General features: G+C 47.6%; 2 protein-coding genes across 2 annotated transcripts; one reads left to right on the top strand and one right to left on the bottom strand.

Moving 5' to 3' along the window:
* Positions 1 to 5,835: 5,835 nt before the first annotated feature.
* LOC102450303 (olfactory receptor 5AR1-like) lies at positions 5,836 to 6,774 on the top strand. The gene has a single exon (XM_006136546.4). It carries the CDS (start codon positions 5,836 to 5,838, stop codon positions 6,772 to 6,774), a length of 939 nt encoding a protein of 312 aa, XP_006136608.3.
* Positions 6,775 to 13,887: 7,113 nt separating this feature from the next.
* LOC102450061 (olfactory receptor 8U9-like) lies at positions 13,888 to 14,826 on the bottom strand. The gene has a single exon (XM_006136545.4). It carries the CDS (start codon positions 14,824 to 14,826, stop codon positions 13,888 to 13,890), a length of 939 nt encoding a protein of 312 aa, XP_006136607.4.
* Positions 14,827 to 23,805: the final 8,979 nt, after the last annotated feature.

Below are 23,805 nucleotides of genomic sequence, written 5' to 3'. Positions count from 1 at the left end.
GCCCCATCTCCATTCATGATCAACCTGACTTCCATATTGGCAGGGGCAAGGTCTGGTGGAAGGAAGGACAGAAGGAAGACCAAACTCTGACAGAGGCATATTCCTGAATAGCTGTAATACACAGGCTAGTTGCCCAGAAAGCTCAGAGCTCCCAATTTCTCCATTCTAAGCTTAGACGAGACCTGCTCTATCGAGCTGAGCAGGTCCCAAAAACAGGGAAGAGCTTCTATCAGCTCCTGGTGCCTCAAGAGGCCAAAAGAGAAGTTCTACATATGCACATTGTACATCATCAGCTGGATGTCTTGGGCAGGAGAAAACATTCGCTCATATATTGGCTTGATTCTTCTGGCCAGGGACACATAAGGAGGCTGCTAACTTTTGCGCATCCTTCAAGGATGTCCAGGAAGTGGCAACAAAAGGTTCACGGCAGGCTCTCCTGATACCCTTGTGGGTCCCCCTTTGAAAGAACAGGGGGTTGATATTGTGGGCCCCTTGGTAAAAGTGTCCATGCCCAGCAGCACATATGGGTCATTGTGGACTATGCCATGTGTTATCCAGAAGCAGTTCCTTTCTGCTCAGTAACTTGAGCAAACTGTAGGCACCAAACTGGTACAGCTTTCCTCTTGGTTTGGCCTACCTGCTGAAATCCTGATGAGCCAGGGGACAAATTTCAAATCATGATTGTTAACAGTGAGTTGGACATGTTGCAAGTTGAGGCCTCTCCGAACCGTCGTTTACCATTCCCAAAATGACGGCCTGGTGGAAAGGTGCAATCGAACCCTAAAGAGCTAATTGAGGAAATTTTTAAATAGTGACCCTTGTAATTGGGACCAGCTACTTTCCTACTTGATGTTTGTGGTCCAGGATCTAATAAGGCCTCAAGAGGGTTCTCTCCGTGTTAGTTGTTATATGGCTGGTGGTTCGAGGGACACTAAATCTTTTCAGAGAAACATGGGATGAGCAAGCCTGTTGAACCCACAGATGCGAGAATGATGGAGAAACATCTGGGCCAAGCAGCCAGATTTGCCCAAGAAAATTTAGAAAAAGCTCACCAAACCCAGGCTCTCCATTACAGTAAGCTCACCTTTGAGATGGTGGCAAGTCATGAAAGACATAAACCCCCAGGTTACACAATGGTATCCGGCATTGCAGCCTTATGCCTTCAATATTGGGCATTGCCTGGCATTCCAAAATGGGAACACTGATTTTTTTCTCTCATGGAGGCGAAGTTTCTAATTTCAGGGACACACCCCAGCCACACTCTTCTTTGAGGGGGAAGGTGTGTGTTGGGGTGGATAGGCCCGAAGCCCCCTGCTAGACGTTTGTGGAGCTGCCACACCCTGCTTCAGGAAAAAGAGTGGAGAAGAGGTCCTCCAAGCAAGCTAGAGTGGCTGCTTCTGCTACAGCCAATAAAGGCCCAACAAGCTGATGTGGAGAAGCTGCTGGGATACTGCCTGGCAGTTCCTCTCTGGAGCTCAAGCCAGGCAGACCTAGGGACTGAGTGGGAAGATAGTGATACTATGGACAGCTCCAAGTGTGGGCTGATTTGCAAACTCAGCTGAAGCCCTGGTCTGGCTGCTGAAGACCAGCCATGATGGGCTGTGGCAAATTGCAGAACCCTGGACAGGGTACAGTGAGGACTTCATCTCAAAGCCCTGATAGGGCACGGCTACACAGCAGGGCTAAACTCAAAATAAGCTACGTAACTTGAGCTATGATAATTGTGTAGCTATATTAAGAGGAAATAGCTTAATTTGACTTTTTGTGCTGTCTACACAGCACTTATTTTGAGAGAGAGCACTGTTCCCCCAACTTCCCTAACGCCTCATACAATGAGGGTTATAGGAGTCATTGTAAGCAGTCCTCCAGCTTGACATTATTTCAACATTATGTCGAAATAGCTGCTTGTTGTGTAGACATAGCCAAACAGGTCAAGGACAATGCAGCTTCTTCCCAGGAGACTGAGAAGAAAGGGCATCTGGGATACCTCCATTCTCAGAGACAATCAGAGAGAAGTTTGTGGACACACATCTGTGGCCACAAGAGGGAACTCGAGCGACACTTTAGAGACTCACAAAAATACACAGTTACACGACTTTACGTGAGCAAAACGCACTTCATCACATGATGGGTATGTCTAGACTACAGGCTTTTGTCGACAGAGGCTCACAGATGTCCATGTATTGGCCGTACAACATCACTGCCCAAAGGAGCCCCTGATTAGTCCCACAGAAATCCACAAAGCAGCGTAACACACCACATAAGTCATGGCTTTCCTCTCTGTGATCAGCTCAGCTACAAATGTTGGGGGAGGGGAGGATGAATGTAGAATCCCAGAAATCTAAAAAATCCCAGTTCCCCAGGGGAAAACACAGCATGGGAATGTCAAACGGAGAATTCAGTCTGATTAGCATGAGCATGCCACGGTTCCTCAGCAGTTTAACAGCAAAGATCACTGGGAGCCCCACAAAACGTCTTTTCCATCGGTAACTTCCCCGAACTCTGATACATGGGGCTGACAAACTCTCCACACCCTGGGCGAGGCAATTAGGTTGCACAAACCCTCCGCAAAATTCTTCAATTGACCCAGCTACTGATTCAGAGATGTAGTTTAAGGATGTCCATAGAAACCCCCCTTCCATGAGTGTGGAAATTTCTCCTTGGGATGAGACCTTCCTTGCAGTCCCATGAAGGGCTCGCTGCCCTTTCTGTTAAAGGCTGACAGGGCCTGTTTGCCTATGACATGGTGATGTAGTAAGAGGAGGGCCTGCAGCCTAAGCTTGGGTTGAGGCCTGTGGCCTAGGGAACAGTAGTCAAGGCGTTGACAATAAAAAAGTTGACCTGTGAGCAAGAGGAAGGGCCTGCTCACAGAATCTGGCAGGCACAGAGCAGATGTTGCAGAAACTCTCCTCAGAGGGACTAGGCACAAGCCGTAAATACGTTCCAGAGGGATCATACAAACACCCCCCTCACACACACATGCACGTAAGAGGAACACACCGACCCAGCTGCAGGATTACACCATGCTGGAGAGGAATGTACTGATGAAACCATCATGCACAAGGCAATGGTGGTGTCTACGTACACTAGGGGGTGGCATCCGGTTAGGTCAGGAGTGAGGTGTAGCTAGTTTGTATCAGTGTGTATAGATGTGTCTTTGAGAGGTTTTCCTTGCCCTCGTCCACCATGGGCTGAGCTGGTCCATTGGCAGGGGGCACTCATATACTAGCAGAACTGAAGGCATCAGACCAACGGTGCTGAAGATGGTGATTCTTAGTGTAGCCATAGCCTCAATCTCAAGACAAAACTTCTAGCTGACTCCAGGAGTACCCCAGTTGTTGTCCTTCAATCTCAGTAGATCTTCTCCATGTTGTCTGAGGTCTTCCTCTTTTGATTTTTACTTCGGCGTTCCATGGGAGAGCTTGACACACTAAGCTGGATGATGGTGTCTTGAGAGTGTGGCCTAGCCATCCCCACTTTCTTCTCTCGATTTGAATGTCAAGTGGCTCTTGTCCAGCTCTGTTCCAAGGGTTCATTTGTGACAAAGTCTTGCCATTTGATGTGAAGGATGTACCTCAGGCATCTCTTTATGTATGTCTGTGATTTGTGATTTAAAGACTCTTTAGTGCGCAGGGTCTTGCATCCATGCAAGAGCACACTCTTCACATTTGTGCTGAAGATTTGCAGTTTTGTATTCACAGACACTATTTGTGAGCTCCATAGGGGATGAAGAGTCTTGAATTCAGCTGTTGCTTTCCCTATCCTAGCATTGATATCCTTATCCGATCCTCCATCTCTGCCCACAATACTCCCCAAGTAGGAGAACTGCTCCATATCTTCCAGATCATCCCCTCTCAGCATGATGGTGGGATGTTGTTGGACTGGTTGGTCCTCATTGTCCTAGTCTTTCTCTCCTTATGGATCCCTGGCCAATAAATGTTTTCTCCTGGCCAAGACGTCTAGCTGATGGTTGTTGAAAGGCCCCCTCAGTCACCAGGAGCTGAAAGCAGCTCTTCCCTGTGTTTGGGTCCCACTCAGCTTGATAGAGCAGGTCTCATCTAACTTCAAAATGGAGAAATTGGGAGCCCTGAACTTTCTGGGCAATCGTCCTGCTGATTACAGATATTCAGGAATATGACTCTCTCAGGGTATGTCTACAATACCCCGCTAGTTCGAACTAGCGGGGTAATGTAGGCATACCGCACTTGCAAATGAAGCCCGGGATTTGAATTTCCCGGGCTTCATTTGCATAAGCGGGGAGCTGCCATTTTTAAAACCCCACTGGTTCGAACCCTGTGCAGCGCGGCTACACGGGGCACGAACTAGGTAGTTCGAACTAGGCTTCCTAGTTCGAACTACCGTTACTCCTCGTGAAATATGCCTATCTCAGAGTTTTGTCTTCCTTCTGTCCTTCCTTCCACCAGTCCTTACCCCTGACAGGATGGAAGTCAGGCAGATCATGAATGGAGATGGGGCTTTTTGCTCCTTTGGTTCCCCACATGGGGTGAAGGCTGGCTGGACAACTTTCTTTAAAAGTGTTTTTGGGTGGAATAGAATTTTCTTTCCAATTCGTTTTTCATGGAAATATTTTCCTTCCTAAAGCAAATTCCCCTTCTGAGCCAATGATGGCTGTGGGACTCTAGCGATGTCTCAGGTCAGTTCTGCAGGAGAACAGACCGTCATGTGCCAGAGGGGGATGTAGCCCAGCAGACAAGGTGGGATGTGGTACCTGGGGCATCCTTGTGTATTTTGTTTCTGAGCTGAAATGGCAAATGTTCACCTGGAAGATGTGGGTCTCCACAAACACACCCTTTCTGGGTCAACTCTACATGGGACCCAGCTTCAAGTGAGAAGAGAAGAATGAAATATCCCTCAAGCATGGACTCTGCAACTCTGATAGAAATTGCATCACTAACCAATGTAGGAGAAAAGAAGGCGACAAATTATTCCCCAAGGTATCAGCTCCAGAGCTGACATTCCCTTAGCTCATTAATTTGTTGTTGTGTCTCTCTGAGCTCAGGAATTCCCACTGGCTCCTGGGATCTTGTCCCATAGATCACAGATCTCAGTATAAACCTTCTCATTGCACAAAAGTGTCAATTTTGGTGGAAGGAGATGCACCAGCACATCTCTCTCTGCTGTCAGCAGGTACGGGCTGTTGTCCTGCATCAGAGTCACACACCTGTACAGACACCATAGTGATGGGCAGGCATGGAATTATAGTCCTCCAGTACTAAAAGCCCCAGCTACTAGCACCTGAGCTAAAGGAAGGACAATTTTGGTTGGAAAAAATAGGTGATGATGTAGCCAGAGAAGCTGGTGTGTTCCTCTAAGTCTTGGGGGTTTGATACAGACTAATGTAAATGCTATTATCAGATGCCCAAGAGATTCATTAGCACAGCGCACCAAACCGACATGTAGAGCCGCAGAGCTCCCCTTGCCCAAAGAGCGTGGAAACACTGACACTCATTTCTCTCACTGTTTCTTGAGATAAGGAATAATCCCATCACATGGAGATGATTTTTACCATGATTCTCCCTCAGCAGAGTCACAAGTTGCTGTTTGCTGCTCGGATTAGTGAACAGGAGAGTATCTGTGACAATTAACTACCGTGTCCTTGTATGGGTGCAGTGTGTGAAATTGATGAACCACGTGGAATGAGCAGCAATGAACATCTGACTCTGTGGACTGACCCCTTCTCTGATCTTGTACTGCTACCTATTAAGAAACTGACCTCCCTTTTTCTTCACTTACTTCATTACAACAAAGGGACAGGTTCCCTGAGCCATCCAACTGCCCACAACCCTGCGGCTGCCTGATCTCAGCTCAGAGGAGATGGAAGAGGCAAATCGCTCCGTGGTGACTGAATTCATTCTCACAGGACTGACAGATCAACCAGAGTTTCAGGTCCCTCTGTTTGCATTGTTCCTACTGATTTATGTTATCACTGTGGTATGGAATGGGGGGATGGTCTTCTTAATCACAATTGACTCCCAACTCCACACCCCCATGTACTTTTTCCTCCGGAGTTTGTCTTTCTTTGATCTCTGCTATTCCTCAGCCATTGCCCCTAAGATGCTGCAGAATTTCTTATCTGACAAGAAAAGCATTTCCTACACTGCCTGTGCTGTGCAGATGTTTTTCTGTATCTTTCTTGCTGATAGTGAGAGTTTCTTGCTGGCTGTGATGGCGTACGACCGTTATGTGGCCATCCGTAAACCACTGCTCTATAAGGTCACCATGTCCAGGCAGCGGTGTAGCCTGATGGTAGCTGGGATGTGTGTTGTGGGGTTCGTGGATTCAGTGATACACGTGTGTCTGACATTCCAGCTGTCATTCTGCCGCTCTCATGTCATCAATCATTTCTTCTGTGATATTCCCCCACTGCTGATGCTCTCCTGCTCTGACACCCGCATCATTGACATTTTGCAGTTGGCTTCCATGTTCTACGATGTTGCGATCAGTGTTGTGATCATTTTCCTCTCCTATGTCTGTATCATTTACACCATCCTGCAGACCCACTCTGCCGGGGGTCGGCTCAAAGCCTTCTCCACCTGCGCTTCCCACTTGACTGCAGTGGGATTGTTTTATGGCTCTCTCCTCTTTATGTATTTCCGACCCACCTCCAGCTATTCCATGGACACAGACAAAAGAGCTTCAGTGTTTTACACACTGGTGATCCCCATGTTGAACCCCCTGATCTACAGCCTGAGGAACAGGGAGGTGAAGGACGCCCTGAGGAAAGCCATGAACAAACTCCTGTCCCAGTCCTGAGTCTGATTCTCTCAGTGCTGGTGGAGAGATGGGAAATGGAAGCAGGTGACTTCAATTAGCATGTCGTTTCACACAGCCCATTCTGGTTTTTTGGTTGTTTTATTGTTGTTATTATGCATGTGTCTGTATTGCAAGATGGGCTGCAGGTGCCTGCTGATATCTGTTCTGCTGCTGGCTACTGCCCTTGTGTGCACACAAATATAGATGTGATGTGCTTTGAAAGCTGGGAGCTGTTGGTATTGAGAAAGAAGGGGAGGTGCAATAAATCTCTTTCCCTCTTCTTTCTAACCGTGTTGATTTCATTATGCAGTTCCAGGGGTGTTCTGTGTGATATCTGGCAGTGTTTGCCCACCATCCTGCTACTCTCTTGCCCTTTCTATAGGTTTATTCTACATATTGTCACCTGCTTTGTGTCCAGGCACAAGGAGGAGAAAGTTGATTTCCATTCCACTATCCAGTATTTTAAGTGAAGTAAGAGCAAACAAGTAATAGCAAGTGTAACATTAGCGAGAGAGAGCACGGTGTGTGCACTTCCTCTGTGACAGTCTACACTCGACTGAACACAAAATAGCACGAAAAATGTGAATTTTCTCTATAATATGCATAAGCAATGGGTGTTCCACATTGCTGGACAACCAACTTGTCACTGGGTTATATTTATCCTGGATCTTTCTCAGGGCTGGTCTACGTTAATCCCACACTACTTCTAGTCAACTTCACTTACGTCCTATAGGAGTGTTGACACTAAGTGAGGGCAGTAGGATAGTTATGTCACTGTTATAGGGAGCCATTGAATTTCAAAGCCCTTTCAATACCTTTGTACCCATGGGCTAAGGTTGTGGAGTGGCCCCATTCCCAGACATGGGGATCTTAATGTCTGTAGGGAACATTACAGAACTGTTTAGATGCTACAGTGTTTGTCGATGCTCACAGGAAAGGGAAACAGATTCTGAACTTCTGGGCTGCCCTGTTATGACAGCATCTCAAGCTGCGCACCCCAAATTCCAAGGCACTAGCCATTCTTGAAACTCTTGCTCTGCAGGCTGTGCTGGGCATGGCGTGATTTTCCTAGTGTCATCCCACTCTTACAAACATCACGTGAGCAGCCCTGCAACGGAGGAATGGCAGAGAAGGTGCTTTTGAGACCAAGTGGGGAAAATGTAAAAACTAAACCAAATTCTTGCTCTCTGCAACAATGAGGGACAGTATCCCATTCGGGTTTGTGTGCTTGCCTATTGAAATACTGTGCTCTTCCGAGTGTGCATGCAGGATGGCTCGTACAGAATGCAAGTAGGCTGAAAATCTTCAGCGCTCGATCGAAGTTAATGAGCAGAACTTTGAAATCGTGGTGTCTGGGTACACCAGGGAGTCGCACCAGGTTAGTTCCGGAATGATGTGTAACTAGTTTGTATCAGTGTATGCAGATGTATCCTTGAGGGGTTTTCCCTGTCCCGGTTCACCACGGGCTGAGCTGGTCCATTGGCAGGGGGCACTGACGTATTAGCAGAACTGAAGGCATCTGACCAAAAGAGCTGGAGATGGCGCTTTGCTTGGCAGTCAACCTGGCCTGCTGCCTTCACACTTCACCTGATTTTGTGGTCCTTGGGGGCTCTTTCAGAGTGCCATTTATGTGCACCGAAAAGAGATGGTGAATAGAGGGAGCACAAGCATGTAGCTGAATAGTGCAATATTTGACAGCAAGACGCCTGTCAAGATCCCATATGGGTGTCTTCTGAGCATCACTGGTGCCTCATTGTTCTTCCTGTCTGCACTTGCAATGAGTTGAGGAGGATGGCAGCAGGACCTGGCCAGAACCCTCAAACCAGTCCAAGCCTCAACCCTCTCCCTGTTTCCTAACCACACCGACTTTCCCTTTTCACACCTCGGGAGCCACTTCCCAGGGTAGCAGAGGTTACATATAGTTCTGATGGCTTTGAGATTTGCTCCCTGGAGTCTCCTTGCTCCAACGAGAATGGCCGTGCAGAACTGGAGATGCCGATCATGGCCTCTGTGCAAGCACATCGGCTCTGACGGTGCAGGGCATGGTCGCCCTCACCTCGCAGGGGGGCTGGGCATCATCCACCGTGTCCCCAGGGAGAACTGACCACTTCTCTTCTTTCTCTACAGCTGCACCAGCTGCTCATGCAGGGCGCACCGCACCGTCTGGAACACGCTCCCGCACCCACAGCCTCAGCAGGACCACCACCACGTGACAGGGGTACCGAGAGCAACACCTGCAGGCCCTGCAAGTCCAGACCCGGCTCATGGAGCAGCAGGTGCAGGAAGAACAGGAGTTCCAAAGGAGCTGCTTGCCCAGGGTCATGCCATCTGTCACCATCTGCAGCCCCTATTGCAGAATGTGCATCTGTGGCCACAAGGGGAAAGTCGAGCGACACTTTAGAGACTCACACAAATACACAGTTACATGACCTTACGTGAGCAAAACCCACTTCATCACATGATGGGTATGTCTAGACTACAGGCTTTTGTCGACAGAGGCTCTGTCGACAAAGAGCATCTAGACTACACCCAGTTCTGTTGACAAAGCAAGCCACTTAGTCCACACGACAGTGTAGACATAAAGGACGCTGTAGATGCAATAACGACTTCCGTCGACAGAACTCTTTCAACAAAAGGCATTATTCCTCGTAGAATGAGGTTTACCGCCATCTACAAAACTGCCGAGTTCTGTCGATATTATGCCGACAGAACTTGGAGGTAGTATAGACACAGGTATAGTTCTTTCAACAAAAGGCCACTTTAGTCGAAAACCCTGTAGTCTAGACACACTTTAGTCGACAAAACCATGTTGTCTAGACACAGCCCCAAAGTGTGTTACTCACACAGGATCTTTTTCAGGGGAGAAGGCAATATGCTGCATTTATTGAGAATACAGTAGAGAAGCAGTTAGCATATTCTGTAAAAACAAACCCACATACACACATGCACCCTACTGCTGGTGCATAGTTTCTATTCCATGGTGGCTATGTCAGTCTTATTGGACAGGCCAGGCTGACTGAAGGAGGAGTCAGGGTGGCTCTGAGAATCCTTGGAGACTTGGCTTGCAGGACTGAACCCAGAGTGCCATGGCAAGAACACCAACTCAGTGGGTTTTACAGTGTCATGCTGCTGTCATCCATCCTGAGGAGGTATTAATCTGTGTTCCTTTGATGGTGATTGTCAGGGTTCCCATCTTCGTTTCTCACACATGGTGAGGTCTCTGTTTTTCTCCAGGGTTCGTCAATGCTGTCAATTCAATTCAGCCTCCAGACACAATGTCTCAAAGTTTCCACTTCTTCTTACTCAGCTGTGCGTTTGGGGAATTAAGCTGGGGAACCAAAGGAACAAAAAGCCCCATGTCCCTTCATGATCAGCCTGACTTCCATCCTGTCAGAGGCAAGGACTGGGGGAAGGAAAGACAGAAGGAAGATAAAACTCTGAGAAAGGCGTATTCCTGAATAGCTATAATCAGCAGAACGATTGCCCAGAGAGCTCAGGGTTCCCAGTTTCCCCATTTTGATTGTAGGAGAGACCTGCTCTATTGAGCTGAGCAGGACCCAAACACAGGGAAGAGCTGCTATCAGCTCCTGGTGCCTCAGGAGGCCAAAGGAGAAGTTCTACATTTGGCACATTCAACACCACCAGCTGGACATCTTGGGCAGGAGAAAACATTCGCCCATTTATTGCCTTGATTCTTCTGGCCAGGGATCCATAAGGAGGCTGCTAACTTTTGTGCATCCTTCCTGGATGGCCAGCAAGTGGCAACAATACGTTCAGGAAGGGCTCTCCTGATATCCTTGGGAGTTCACCTTTGAAAGAACAGGGGGTTGATATTGGGGGCCCCTAGGGTAAAAGTGTCTATGGCCACCAGGACATATTGGTCATTGTGGACTGTGCCATGTGTTATCCAGAAGCAGTTCCTTTGTTCTCAGTAACTTGTAGACACCAAACTGGTACAGCTTGGCGGTTTTGAAACTGGCAGCTTTGGTGTTGCCGCACCAGTGACGCACATAAGAAACCTGCTGGAGCCCCAGAAACAAATTCCTCCCTTTGTCACTGCAGTAGAAAAATGATCCCAGGTATTACTCAGTGCTACAGGGCAGACTGGTTCCCCCCTTCTTTTAAGTGGTGTCCACTGAGGAGGTATTGGAGGATTGATGGCATTAGGAGGAAATGTGATACTACAAGTCAGTTATATTCTTTGGCAAGGAATGTAGACAAAACCATGTCCCCTAAGCATCAGGAGAAACTACGAGCAATAGACTCAGAAACCCCCATGCCTGTCACTGCAAATATGCCCCCAGGAAGCACTGTGCCCAGGATTCCTTTCGGAAGTTCCTAACTCCTCCTCCTGGTCCCTTTGTTTCCTGTGGGCTGTAGGCTCCTGGGACAGCCTCCATGGGCTAAGCCACGCTCAGGGCAGGCTGCAAAATGGAGAGCAGATTCACCCCAAACTGCACATTTACACTGACGTGAAAATCACCCACAAGTCACAAATTGTGCTCCTGCGACCGCCATCCATTCCACTGCCTCCGTTTGTGCATTGCATTTTTCTGGTTCCCAATCCACACGCAGCAAGAAGAAACTGAAAACTCTGCTCCCTGCACACAATTGCGTCCTGGCTACAGGGCCCACCACATCCCCATGGCAGTACGTGGCTCTAACCCGAGAGACCAAACTGCCAGGTGATGAGAACATCTTCAGAAGGAGTCAGTGTTGTTTTCCTGCTGACACCGGGATTCACTCATCAGAAGGTTTCACCCTTTGCTCCCTATGGGGGGGATCTCTTTTCTATGTCTTTTTCAAGCGGCCTTGTTCCGCAAGCTGTTGATCGAGGGGTACATCACTGGGAGTCACCATTGTACAGATCAGAGACCTGATCCCATGTGTGTTTAGAGTTCGGCTGCCCAAGATACACAGATCACGGCTCTAGTATGTGGTGTTGACCGGCAAGTGGGAAGTGAAGGAGTGGAAAATTCTGTGCTTCCCATCTGTGGAGTGTTCTGAGTGTTCTGAGCACCAGACCCTTGTACATAAGATTTGGATTCTGCCCCCAACACTACTCTTCCCAAACTGGGTAATTTGTGGAAAATCCCTTAACATGTGTGCAAATAATTCCCACCTAAGTCTCTGGGCTCTATCTCTTGCAGCTTCATGAAGAACAAATTCACATGCTGCTTTTCAACACAACAGCACCAACTGATAGATCACAGGGCGTAGTGCTGAATGAAATGTGTGTCCTTTATCATCCAGCACCTTCCTGAACAGCCTCCTCCAAGTTTTCCCCTCCCCTCTCCCACCCTTTCACTGCCCTTTCACCTCCCCTCTCCCACCCAGCGGGAGCTGCTTGCCCACGGTCATGCCGTCTGTCACCATCTGCAGACCCTGGTGCAGAATGTGCTGCCTGGTGCCAGTCCTGTGCCTGCTGCCCCCCCAGCTACTGTTCCTCCTCCCATTCCTGCCCCTCCCCACCTCTTCCTCCTCAATCTCCACACCCTCCTCCTCAATCTCCACATCCTCCACCCTCATCCCCATCCCTCTGAGGGCACCGAGGCCCCCTCCCCTGCAGTGCTGGAAGCCAGTTGGCAGGATGAGACCTCCACCTCTGAGAACCGAGATTCCCCTCCCCCTTCTTCCCCTTGCTTCCCCCTTCCAGCTCCCTCCTCCAAGTTTTCCCCTCCCCTCTCTCACTCTTTCACCTCCCCTCTCCCACCGCCCTTCCCAATCTCTCCAGTTTGATCCCCCACCCAGTTTTGTTAAATATACAGAGTTTATATTTTTGAGACAAAAGTGCATTTTATTTGACATCAGGAAGTGGAGGCTAGGGAAGGGTAAATGAAAGGATGAGAGGGAGGAATGGGTCAGAAGCCCCCAGTGGAGCAGACCGGGGAGACTGTTAGCGCTGTAGTGTAGACATACCCTTAGCTAGTCTAGCCCTGTGTGATTTGGGGCTTAGTTACTAGCTCAACTGCAGATCTCTTCTACAGCATTGAAGCAAGACATTTCCTTTCTCTGTGCCCCAGCTCTGGTTCTGTGAAATGGAGATCACATGGTACTAGCTTATGTGGAAGATGTGGCCATGAATACAATGAAATTTGTGAGGCACTCAGCACTGTTATGTCGATGAGAGCCACAGAAAGAAGTTCAAACACCCCGTAATAAGGCAGGCATGTCTGGTTACTCCCACCCAGAGAATGGCAAAGGGACGCAGAAAGAATTTAAGATCCACATTTTCATACCTGTCCATAGGCACCCTGAATTTGTGAATACTTTTGAACTTGCTCCCTCTGAACAGTGTGACTGAGAAGATGCAACTACGTCTTGTTCAGACTGACAGATTTTCTTCTTTCCAACAATTCCTGAATTTTTCAAGGACCATGCACATTGAACAAGGGAAGTTAAAATAAAGTTGCAAACACAAATGGTCATTTAAAAAACAATTTGTGCTGATGGTACAGAAAATGACAGGGGAGCCCAGGAGTGCAGAATCTATTTCCCTTTCCCATGGGCATCAGCAAACACTGGAGCATCTTATCAGTTCTATAATGTTATCAACAGATGCTAAGATACCCAGGTCTGGGTAACAAGCTATAGAAAGGACTTTGAAATTCAAAGGTGCTACACATCAGTGACATAACTCTCCCATTGCCCTAGTAATAGAAATCATCTTTCTCTGCCTTGTGCGTGGACACGAAGCAGGTGACACAAACCCCACAGAGCACAGAAAGGGCTGCAGAGTAGAAGGATGGTGTGTAACTCCCTTTGGTTCACCCACAGAAATGACAAATATCATCCTGCGATCTACCCAATGAAAATGAACACCAACAGAAAGAAGAGGGAGTGAGATTTGATGTGTCCCTTCTTTTCCCAAGACAATAGACTCCCAGCTTTTAAAGAATATCACATATAGTTTTATGTGCACACAGAGGAAGTAGATGAATGTAGCCCTGATCTCAGTGGAGAACGGCACCCCTTGTTGGAATACAGACACATGCTTAACAAGATAATAATGAAACATACAACCCTTGACTGTGAATGACATCACTATGGGCTGGGAACTCAATTCATCTGTTTCCATTCCCCATCATTCAACCAGAAGTGAGATGAACAGATTCAAGAATTGGTTAAGAATTTATTCATGGCTTTCCTCAGGACGTCCTTCACCTCCCTGTTCCTCAGGCTGTAGATGAGGGGGTTCAACATGGGGATCAGCAGAGTGTAAAACACTGAGGTTATTTTGTCTGTGTCCATGGAATAGCTGGAGGTGGGTCGGAAATACATAAAAAGGAGAGCGCCATAAAATATGACCACTGCACACAAGTGGGAAGCGCAGGTGGAGAAGGCTTTGCACTGGCCCTCAACAGAGTGGATCTGCAGGATGGTGGAGATGATACAGACATAGGAGAGGAGGATGGTCACAACACTGATCACTACAGTGTAGCACATAGAAACAAATAACACAATCTCATTGGTGCGGGTGTCAGAGCAAGAAAGTGCCATCAGAGCAGAGATATCACAGTAGAAATGCCTGATGAGATTGGAGCGGCAGAATGACAGTCGAAAAGTAAAACATATAAGTATCAATGCATCCACCAACCCCACAGCACACACCCCAGAAACCATCTGGTTACACCGCTGCCTGGACATGGTGACCGTATAGAGCAGCGGGTTACAGATGGCCACATAACGGTCATACGCCATCACAGCCAGCAAGAGACACTCAACATCTGCAAGAAAGATGGTTAAAAACATTTGCACAGCGCAAGCAGTATAAGAAATGCTGTTCCTCTCAGGTAAGAAATTCTGCAGCATTGTAGGGGAAATTACTGAGGAATAGCAGAGATCACAGAAAGACAAGTTACTGAGGAAAAAGTACATGGGGGTGTGGAGTCGGGCATCAGTCGTGATTAACAAGACCATCCCTCCATTCCACACCACAGTGATAACATAAATCAGAAGGAACAACACAAACAGAGGGGCCTGCAACTCCGGATGATCTGTCAGTCCTGAGAGAATGAACTCAGTCGCCTCTGAGTGATTTCCCTCTTCCATCTCCTCTGAGATGAGATCCAGCAGCTACAGGGATGTGGGCAGGTGGATGGCTCGGGGAACCTATCCCTTGTCTGTAATGATGTAAGTGAAGAAAAATGGAGTTCAGTTTCTTAATAAGCACCCGTACCAGCTCAGGGAAGGGCTTAATTCAAAATATCCAGATGTTCACAGCTGATTATTCCACTTCTTTGTTCAATTTCATACACAGCACACATAGAAGAACTCATTTGCTTATCATCCCACACACAGACGGTCCTGTTAACGGCTGCGAGCAGCAAACAGGGACCTGTGACTGCTGTGAGAACCAGGGAGAAACCATCTCAGTGTGATGGAATCCATCCTTAGTTCAAGAAGGGGTGAGAGTAAACGAGTGTCAATCTCTGTACTCGCTTTGGGCAAGGGGAGCTCTGTGGTTCTGCATGTGCGTTTGAGGAAAACCTTGTGTGCTGGTCTAATTAAGCTTTCTGGTATCTGATAATGGCATTTTCATTACGCTCTGTGATAACCCTGAGACATAAAAGAAAGTGCCGGCTTCTGTGAGTACCTTATAGTCAATTTTTTCCAACCAAATTCCTCATTCCTTTAGCTCAATCAGAGAAACTGGGCCTGAGGTTTTTAGTGGGGAAGGACTTCAGTTCAGTACCTGCCTATCACCATGCTGTCTCTGTGGGTGTCTGACTGATGCAGGACAAGAGCACGTACCTGCTGACAGCAGAGAGAGACGTGGCGGCGTTTCTCCATCGATAGAACCTCACACTTTGGTGCAATTGGGATGTTTTATTCTGAGATCTGTGATCTATGGGACAAGATCCTTGGAACCACTGGGAATACCTCAGCTCAGAGAAGCACAACAACAGATTAACGAGCTCAGGGAATGTCCACCATACAGCCGATACCCTGGGAATTAATTTGGCACTTTCTTTCCTCCTGTGTTTGTAACTTTGAAAGAAATTGCATCACTAACTGAGTCCAAGCCTGAGGGATATTTCATTCTGCTCTTGTCACTGCAAGCTGGGTCCTGTGTAGAGTGACCCAGAAAGGGTGTGTTTGTGGAGGCCCACATCTTTCAGCTGAAAACTTAACATTTCAGCTCAGAAACAAAACACACAGGGATGCCCCAGGGACCACGTCCCACCCTTCTCTGCCATGGTCTGGGCTCCCAGGCTGGTCTTCATCCCCTCTGGTGCATGATGGTCTGTCCTGGTGTGGAACTGCCCTGAGACTTCCCTAGAGTCTCCCTGTGGTGAGAATGGGATGTGCTTTTTTGATGAAAGACATGCCATGGAAAACCAGTTGAAATGAAAATCCAATTTCCCACCAAAAACCAGTTTAAAAAAATGTCCAGGCAGCCTTAGCCCCTGGTTTGGAATCAAAGGAAGAAAAATGCCAATTTCCAGACATGGTCGGCCTGACACACCGATACAGGGGCACACACTGGTGTAGGAGCTGCACACAATAGTGGAGATTTGTGGGAGTGTGTGCCCTGACTTGGCCCCTGTGGTAAGGGGACTAGGCCTTATGGCCCCCGTTGGAGACTTGTGGAACTGCCACACTGCCCCTGGAGCAAAGAGCAGAGGAGAGGTCCTCCAGGTACACTAGAGTGGCTGCTTCTGCTGCAGCCAATCAGGGACCAGTATAAAGAAGCTGCGGGGTCAGGGCCTGGCAGTTCCTATGTGGAGCTCAAGCCAGGCAGCCCCAGGGATGGACTGGGAAGGCAGCGGTACCTTGGACAGCTCCCAGTGGGGGCTGGTTTGCAAACTCAGCTGAAGCCCAGGGGTACATCTAGACTACAGGCGTTTGTCAACAGAGGCTTCGTCGACAGATACTGTCGACAAATCTTCTGTCGACAAAGAGCGTCTAGACTACATCCAGTTCTGTTGACAAATCAAGCTTTTTGTCGACATGAGAGTGTAGTAGCAAAGGACAGTGTAGATGCAAGAATGCCTTCTGTCGACAGAACTCTGTCAACAAAAGGCGTTATTCCTCATAGAATGAGGTTTACCGCTTTCGACAAAACTGTCGAGTTCCGTCGATGTTATGTCGACAGAACTTGGCGGTACTGTAGTCACAGGTACAGTTTTGTTGAAAAAAATCCACTTTTGTTAGCAAAACCCTGTAGTCTAGATACACCCTTACTGTAGTGAGTGTAGCAGGTCGGGCAGGCGTTGCTTCATGTGTGAAGTAGGTTGGAGTGGCAGCCCACTGTCCCTGAGGTGAAGTCCCCTCTCCCAAAGTCTTGGTGGGCAGCACCTGGTCGTAACGACCCACCTAGCCAGAAACCATGAAGTGAGGCCAGAGAAATTTTCTCCTTTTCAACAATTCCTTCATTTTTCAAGGACTGTCCTCAATCAGCATGGAATGTAAAAATAATGTTGCAAACACAAATGGTCATTTCTAAAAAATTTTTTATTGATGGTGCAGAAAAGGACAGGGGAGCCTAAGAATGAAGAATCAGTTTCTCTTTCCTGTGATCATCAGCAAACCTGCAGAGCATCTAATCTGTTCTGTAGTGTTACCTATAGATGCTAAGACCCTCCCCCCATTTCTTGAGTGGGGAGCCATGCTACAGAAACGGCTTTGATATTCAAAGGCTTCACAGATCAGTGATGTAACTCTTCCCCTTGCCCTAGAAGAGCGTGCATGCCTCCATATGATGTAAGTGTCATTGACCTGAAGCAGTGTGGGATTAACGTAGACCAGCCCTGAGAGAGATCCAGGATTGAACAGAGCCAGGTCACCAGGGAGCTGTCTGGCAACATGGAAGACCCACTATCCAATTGCTTCTCCCCATCTGAAGGAGGAAGGACTGACCTGTGTCTCCCACAGCCCACAGAAATATTGACTGAAACTCTAGAAGGGAAGAATACTGTCACCTCTTCTCCAACCTGAACCACTTTGCTTAAAGTTTTCTAGGGATCCAATTGGCCAAACATTTAGGGTAAGTCTAAACTACCCTACATTTAAATAATCACTGCTTCATTTAAATAAAAATGGCCACCGTGCTGTACCGATCAGCTCTCCGTCAGCACAGTGCGACAGTTTAGACAGGGATGTGCCGACACCAGAACCCTTCATCGACAGATCCTGTAAGCTTCATCGACAGAATCATGTAGTGTAATATATCAGAGGGGTAGCTGTGTTAGTCTGAATCTGCAAAAGCGGCGAGGAGTCCTGTGGCACCTTATAGACTAACTGAAGTGTAGGAGCATAAGCTTTCGTGGGCAAAGACCCACTTCGTCAGATGCATGTCATATTTGAAGTGGGTCTTTGCCCACGAAAGCTTATGCTCCTACACTTCAGTTAGTATATAAGGTGCCACAGGACTCCTCGCCGCTTATGTAGTGTAAACACACTCTTAGGGAGCATTCAGATGTGGATCAGATTGCTCAAAATATTTTTGTTCATTTTTTTGTAACCACCTGTGAACTCAAAAAATCAGTTATTTGACCAGCTTTTCCACTTTCTATATTCCCAATCCCATGACTCCTTCCAATCCCGCAATCCCTATTCATCAGAGTCTATAACACCTGGCAACAGATGAAAGAAGAAGAACCCATGGCAAACCTGCAAAGCTAGTATAAGTATTGTGCCTCTGATGCAAGTTCTTCATTCTGTTTAATCGATATAGTAGAAAAAATTCACTTTTCATGCTATCTGTATTCTATTTTCTGTTCAGTTCAGACTGTCACAGAGGAGGTGCACACACTGTGCTCTCTCTTGCAAAGTTTACACTTTCTGTTGCCTGTTTCATTGTTACCTTCACTTAAAATACAGGTGAGTGTAATGGAAATCCCCCTTCTCTGACTCGTGCCTGGGAACAAAACAGGTGACAAAAACTCCCTTTGCTTCTCCCATAGTAATTGAACACGTCACCCTTGGAACTGCTCAGTGAAATCAACAGCAGAAGAAAGAAGAGGGAAATGGATTAATTGTCCCCCTTTTTGCCTAACGCAGTAAGCTATCTGCTTTCAAAAAACATCCCGTGTTTGTTTTATGTGCACTCACAGGCAGGAGCCGAATGCAGCCCTAATCTCAGTGGGTACCCACATCCCTTATACAGACACGTATAATAACAACATAATAATGAACAATACCACCACGGGTTTTTTGAAATGACATCACTATGGGATGGGAACTGAATTCACCTCTTTCAACTGCACGTCACTCAACCAGCACAGAGATGAACAGTTTCAGCAGCTAGTTAGGAGTTTATTCATGGCTTTCCTCAGGGCATCCTTCACCTCCCTGTTCCTCAGGCTGTAGATGAGGGGGTTCAACATGGGGATCACCAGTGTGTAGAACACTGAGGCTATTTTGTCGGTGTCTTTGGGAGAGCTGTAGGTGGGTTGGAAATATGTGAAAAGGATAGTGAAATAGAATATTCCCACTGTGATCAGATGACAAGAGCAGGTGGAGAAGGCTTTGTACCGGCCCTCGGCTGAGGAGATCCGCAGGATGGTGGAGATGATGAAGACATAGGACAAAACGATGGTCACAGCACTGGTTATTAAAACACAGCATATAGAAGCCAATTGCACAATGTCACTGATGCGGGTGTTAGAGCAGGATAGCACTAGTAGTGGGGGTAATTCACAAAAGTAATGCGCGATGATGTTGGAGTGGCAGAACAACAACCGGAATGTACAACACGTAAGTGTCAGTGCATCCACCAAACCCACAGCGCACACCCCAGCCACCAGCTGGTAACAACGCTGGCGGGACATGGTGAGCATATAGCGCAGCGGGTTACAGATGGCCATGTAACGGTCATATGACATCACAACCAGCAAGAGGCACTCAATGTCTGAAAGTAAGGTAGAGAAAAAAGTTTGCACAGCGCAGGCAGAGTGAGAAATGCTTTTCCTCTCAGCTAAGAAATTCTTCAGCATGTTAGGGGCAATTACTGAGGAATAGCAGAGATCACAGAAAGACAAACTCCGGAGGAGAAAGTACATAGGGGTGTGGAGTTGGGAGTCAATTGTGATTAACAAGATCATCCCCCCATTTCCCACCAGGGTGATAACGTAAATCAGTAGGAACAACACAAACAGGGGAGCCTGCAGCTCTGGACGATGTGTCAGTCCTGAGAGAACGAACTCAGTCACTTCCGAGTGATTTCCCTCTTCCATCTCCTCTGAGCAGAGATCAGGCAGCTACAAGGATGTGGGCAAGTGGAAGGCTCGGGAAGACAAAAGCTTGGCTGTAATGAAGAAAAGAGGAAATCAGTTTCTTAATAGGCACCAGCGCAGGGAAGGGCTCAGTCCACAGAGCCAGATGTCCACAGCTGGCCATTCCACCTGTTTGATCAGTTTCACACACTGTACCTATACAAGGACACGCAGGTTAATCATGCCACAAACACTGCTGGTCACTGATCCAAGCAGCAGACAGGGATTTGTGACTCTGCTGTGGGAGAATCAGTGTGAAACCATCTTAGTGTGATGGGATCATTCCTTAGCTGAAGAACACGTGAGAGAAAACGAGTGTCGGTCCTTCCACCCTCTTTGGGCAAGAGGAGCTCTGTGGCTCGGCATGTCGCTTTGGGGTGAAACTTGCTCACTGTCATAATTAAGCTCTTTGGCATCTGATAGCGGCATTTACATTAGTCGCTATGAAACCCCTGAGACACACAGCAGGGCGCCGGCTTCTGTACCTAATAGTCAATTGCTTCCAACTAAAGGTCTTGTTCCTTTAGGTCAATGGGTTGGACCTGGGACTGAAGCTTTTAGTGCTGTAGGTCTTCAATGCAGTGCCCACCAATCACGGTATCCGTACGGGTGTGTGCCTCTGATGCAGTACAACAGCACGTACCTACGGACACGAGAGAGAGACGTGGCGGTGTTTCTCCATCGACAGAAACTGAGTCTTTGTGCAATTGGGAGGGTTTATATGAGATCCGTGATCTGTGGAACAGGATCTCTGAAGTCACTGGGAATACCTGAGCTCAGAGACACAACAGCTAATTAATGAGCTCAGTGAACCTCAGCCATGGAGATGGTACCCTGGGGGTAAATTTGGAGCCCTCTTGCCTCCTGTGCCAGTAAATGATGCAATTTCTATCAGAGTTGCAGCATGCAAGCCTGAGGGGTATTTCATTCTGCTTATGTCATGGCAAGCTGGGTCCTGTGTAGAGCTGAGTTTGTGTTTGGTGAGACCTGTGTTTGGTGTGACAAAAATCTTTTGGCTGAGAAGTTAATATTTCAGCTCAGAAATAAAACAGGGATGCCCCAGGCACCACATCCCACCTTTCTTTGCAATGGGCCCAGCTCCCAGGCTGGACTCCATCCCCTCTTAAGCATGACCATCTGTTCTCCTATGTAGAATAGTGATAGAAATGTACCCGTGTTAGTCTGGTGTAGCTATTTAAGGACTATGTAGCACTTTAAAGACTAACAAGATGGTTTATTAGATGATGAGCTTTCGTGGGCCAGACCCACTTCCTCAGATCAAATAATGGAAGAAAATAGTCACAACCATATATACCAAAGGATACAATTAAAAAAAAGTGAACACATATGAAAAGGACAAATCACATTTCAGAACAGAACGGGGATGCGGGGGGGGGGGAAGGAAGGTAAATGCCTGTGAGTTAATCATATTAGAGGTGGGGAAGGGTAGATGTCTGTGAGTTAATGGTATTAGAGGTGATAATTGGGGAAGCTATCTTTTTAATGGGTAAGGTAGTTGGGGTCTTTGTTCAGCCCCCTGCGGAGAGTGTCGAATTGAACTGGCATTCATGCTAAAATTCGACACTCTCCGCAGGGGGCTGAACAAAGACCCCAACTACCTTACCCATTACAAAGATAGCTTCCCCAATTATCACCTCTAATACCATTAACTCACAGACATCTACCCTTCCCCACCTCTAATATGATTAACTCACAGGCATTTACCTTCCTTCTCTCCCCCCCCCCCCCCCCGCATCCCCCTTCTGTTCTGAAATGTGATTTGTCCTTTCCATATGTGTTCACTTTTTTTAATTGTATCCTTTGGTATATATGGTTGTGACTATTTTCCTCCACTATTTGATCTGAGGAAGTGGGTCTGGCCCACGAAAGCTCATCATCTAATAAACCATCTTGTTAGTCTTTAAAGTGCTACATAGTCCTGTATTTTGTTCTCCTATGGAACAGCCCTGGGACTTCTCTAGTGAAACACACAGAAAAAATGTCACGTCCCACCCAATGTCACCATGTTCATGGTGATTTCCCCCTCTTTGGGGCAACTGGAAACTGGGAATCTGATTCTCTCATGTGTTGCCAAGGATCAAACAGGTGTTAGAATGATAGGAATGAGTTTTAAATGTAGACTCCATCAAATGCTTGGAAGTTGCTGTTGGCATTAATATCATGGATAGCCGCTGTAGTGCCACTTACTGGGAAGGCAAAGGGAGGCCCTTTGTTAGGTGGCTAAATGATTTTAGAAAGATAAGGCCAGAAGGGGGCCCCTAACAAAACTGGACCTTCTGTCCGGTTCCGTGACAGCCACCATCTGTCTTCTGGTGGTGTGCCTCCCTCTTCCCTTAAAGAATCAGAGAGGGCAATTTATTGTATGTGAACTGAACATATGGAAAATTGATTTAGGGAAAATCTACAAAATTCAACGGGTAACCACAAGTTGTTCAAAACCAAAACCTGTACAGGAGTCAGTCCCCAGAACCCACTGAACAAAAGAGCTTTTTGGCTGAGTATAAAGAATAAGGTAAGTATGACAAATTTATAGAAACCTTCTTGAAAGTTCCTAAACCCCCACACCCTTCTCCTCAATCTCCACACCCTCCACCTCAACCTCCGCACCCTCCTCCCCATTCCCCCGGAGCACCGAGGCCCCCTCCTCTGCGGTGCTGGGAGGCAGTTGGCCTGGCAAGACCCCCACCCCTGAGCGCTGAAATTCCCCTCCCCCTTCTTCCTCTTCTTTTCCCCTTCCAGTTCCCTCCTCCAAGTTTTCCTCCTCTCCTCTCCCATCCTTTCTCCTTCCCTCTTCCGCCGCCCTTCCCAATCTCTTCAGAGTTTCATCCTCCCCCCCCCCGCAGTTTTGTTAAATATACAGAGTTTGTATTTTTGAGACAAAAGTGCATTTTATTTGACATCAGGAAGGAGGACGCTAGGGAAGGGTAAGTGGAAAGACGAGAAGGAGGAATGGGGCACAAGCCCCCAGTGGGGTAGACTGAGGGAACTGTTAGCGTTCCTCAGGGTGGAAGCTTTCCCGCAGGACCCCCTGGATCCTGACAGCCCCTCGATGGTCCTCCCGGATGGCAGTCTGCAGACAGTGCAGCCAGGCTGCTGGCAACATGTCACGAGACACAGAAGAGTTCTTGGGGGCAGGTCTGGCTCTATGTTGGAGAATGCCGTGGTGTCCTGAGTGAGGGCAAGCAGAGCACGCAGAGACAAAAATGGTTTGCTGTCCCTCAGCAAGGTAGACCAGCAAACCAGCAAGCAGGGAAACCTGAGAACTGTCTGTCCGGGATGGGGGTAGGGTCCCTTTTGGCACAGACCTCGGACAGCTTGAAGAAGCAACCCCACACACTAAATCCGACCCTGATGCCCTGCTGGCAGTGGTTCTGGCCAGCCTTCCCCTCGATTCAGGGTTCACTCAGTGTGGACGCGCTATTTCAAATTAGAAAAACACTATTTCGAATTAGTTTTTGTGTATAGCTGCGTTATTTCAAATGAGCTTATTTCGAATTAACTAATTCGAAATAAGTTAATTTGAAATAGCGATGTAGTGAAGACATACCCTTAGCTAGTCTGGCCCTGTGTGATTTGGGGCTTAGTTCCTAGCTCAACTGCAGATCTCTTCTACAGCTTTGAAGCAAGACGTTTCCTTTCTCTATGCCCCAGCTCTGGTTCTGTGAAACGGAGATCACATGGTACTAGCTTATGGCACAAAGCAGGTGACACAAACCCCACAGAGCACAGAAAGGGCTACAGAGTAGAAGGATGGTGTGCAACTCCCTTTGGTTCACCCACAGAAATGACA

This window comes from Pelodiscus sinensis, chromosome 5 (genome assembly GCF_052426305.1).
Source record: "Pelodiscus sinensis isolate ZL-2025 chromosome 5, ASM5242630v1, whole genome shotgun sequence".
Classification (NCBI taxonomy): domain Eukaryota; kingdom Metazoa; phylum Chordata; order Testudines; family Trionychidae; genus Pelodiscus; species Pelodiscus sinensis.
This window is presented reverse-complemented; position numbering and strand designations above follow the sequence as displayed.

Coding starts and splice junctions, on each gene's coding strand:
- LOC102450303 (XM_006136546.4), top strand. CDS start 5,836: ATGGAAGAGGCAAATCGCTCCGTGGTGACTGAATTCATTCTCACAGGA.
- LOC102450061 (XM_006136545.4), bottom strand. CDS start 14,826: ATGGAAGAGGGAAATCACTCAGAGGCGACTGAGTTCATTCTCTCAGGA.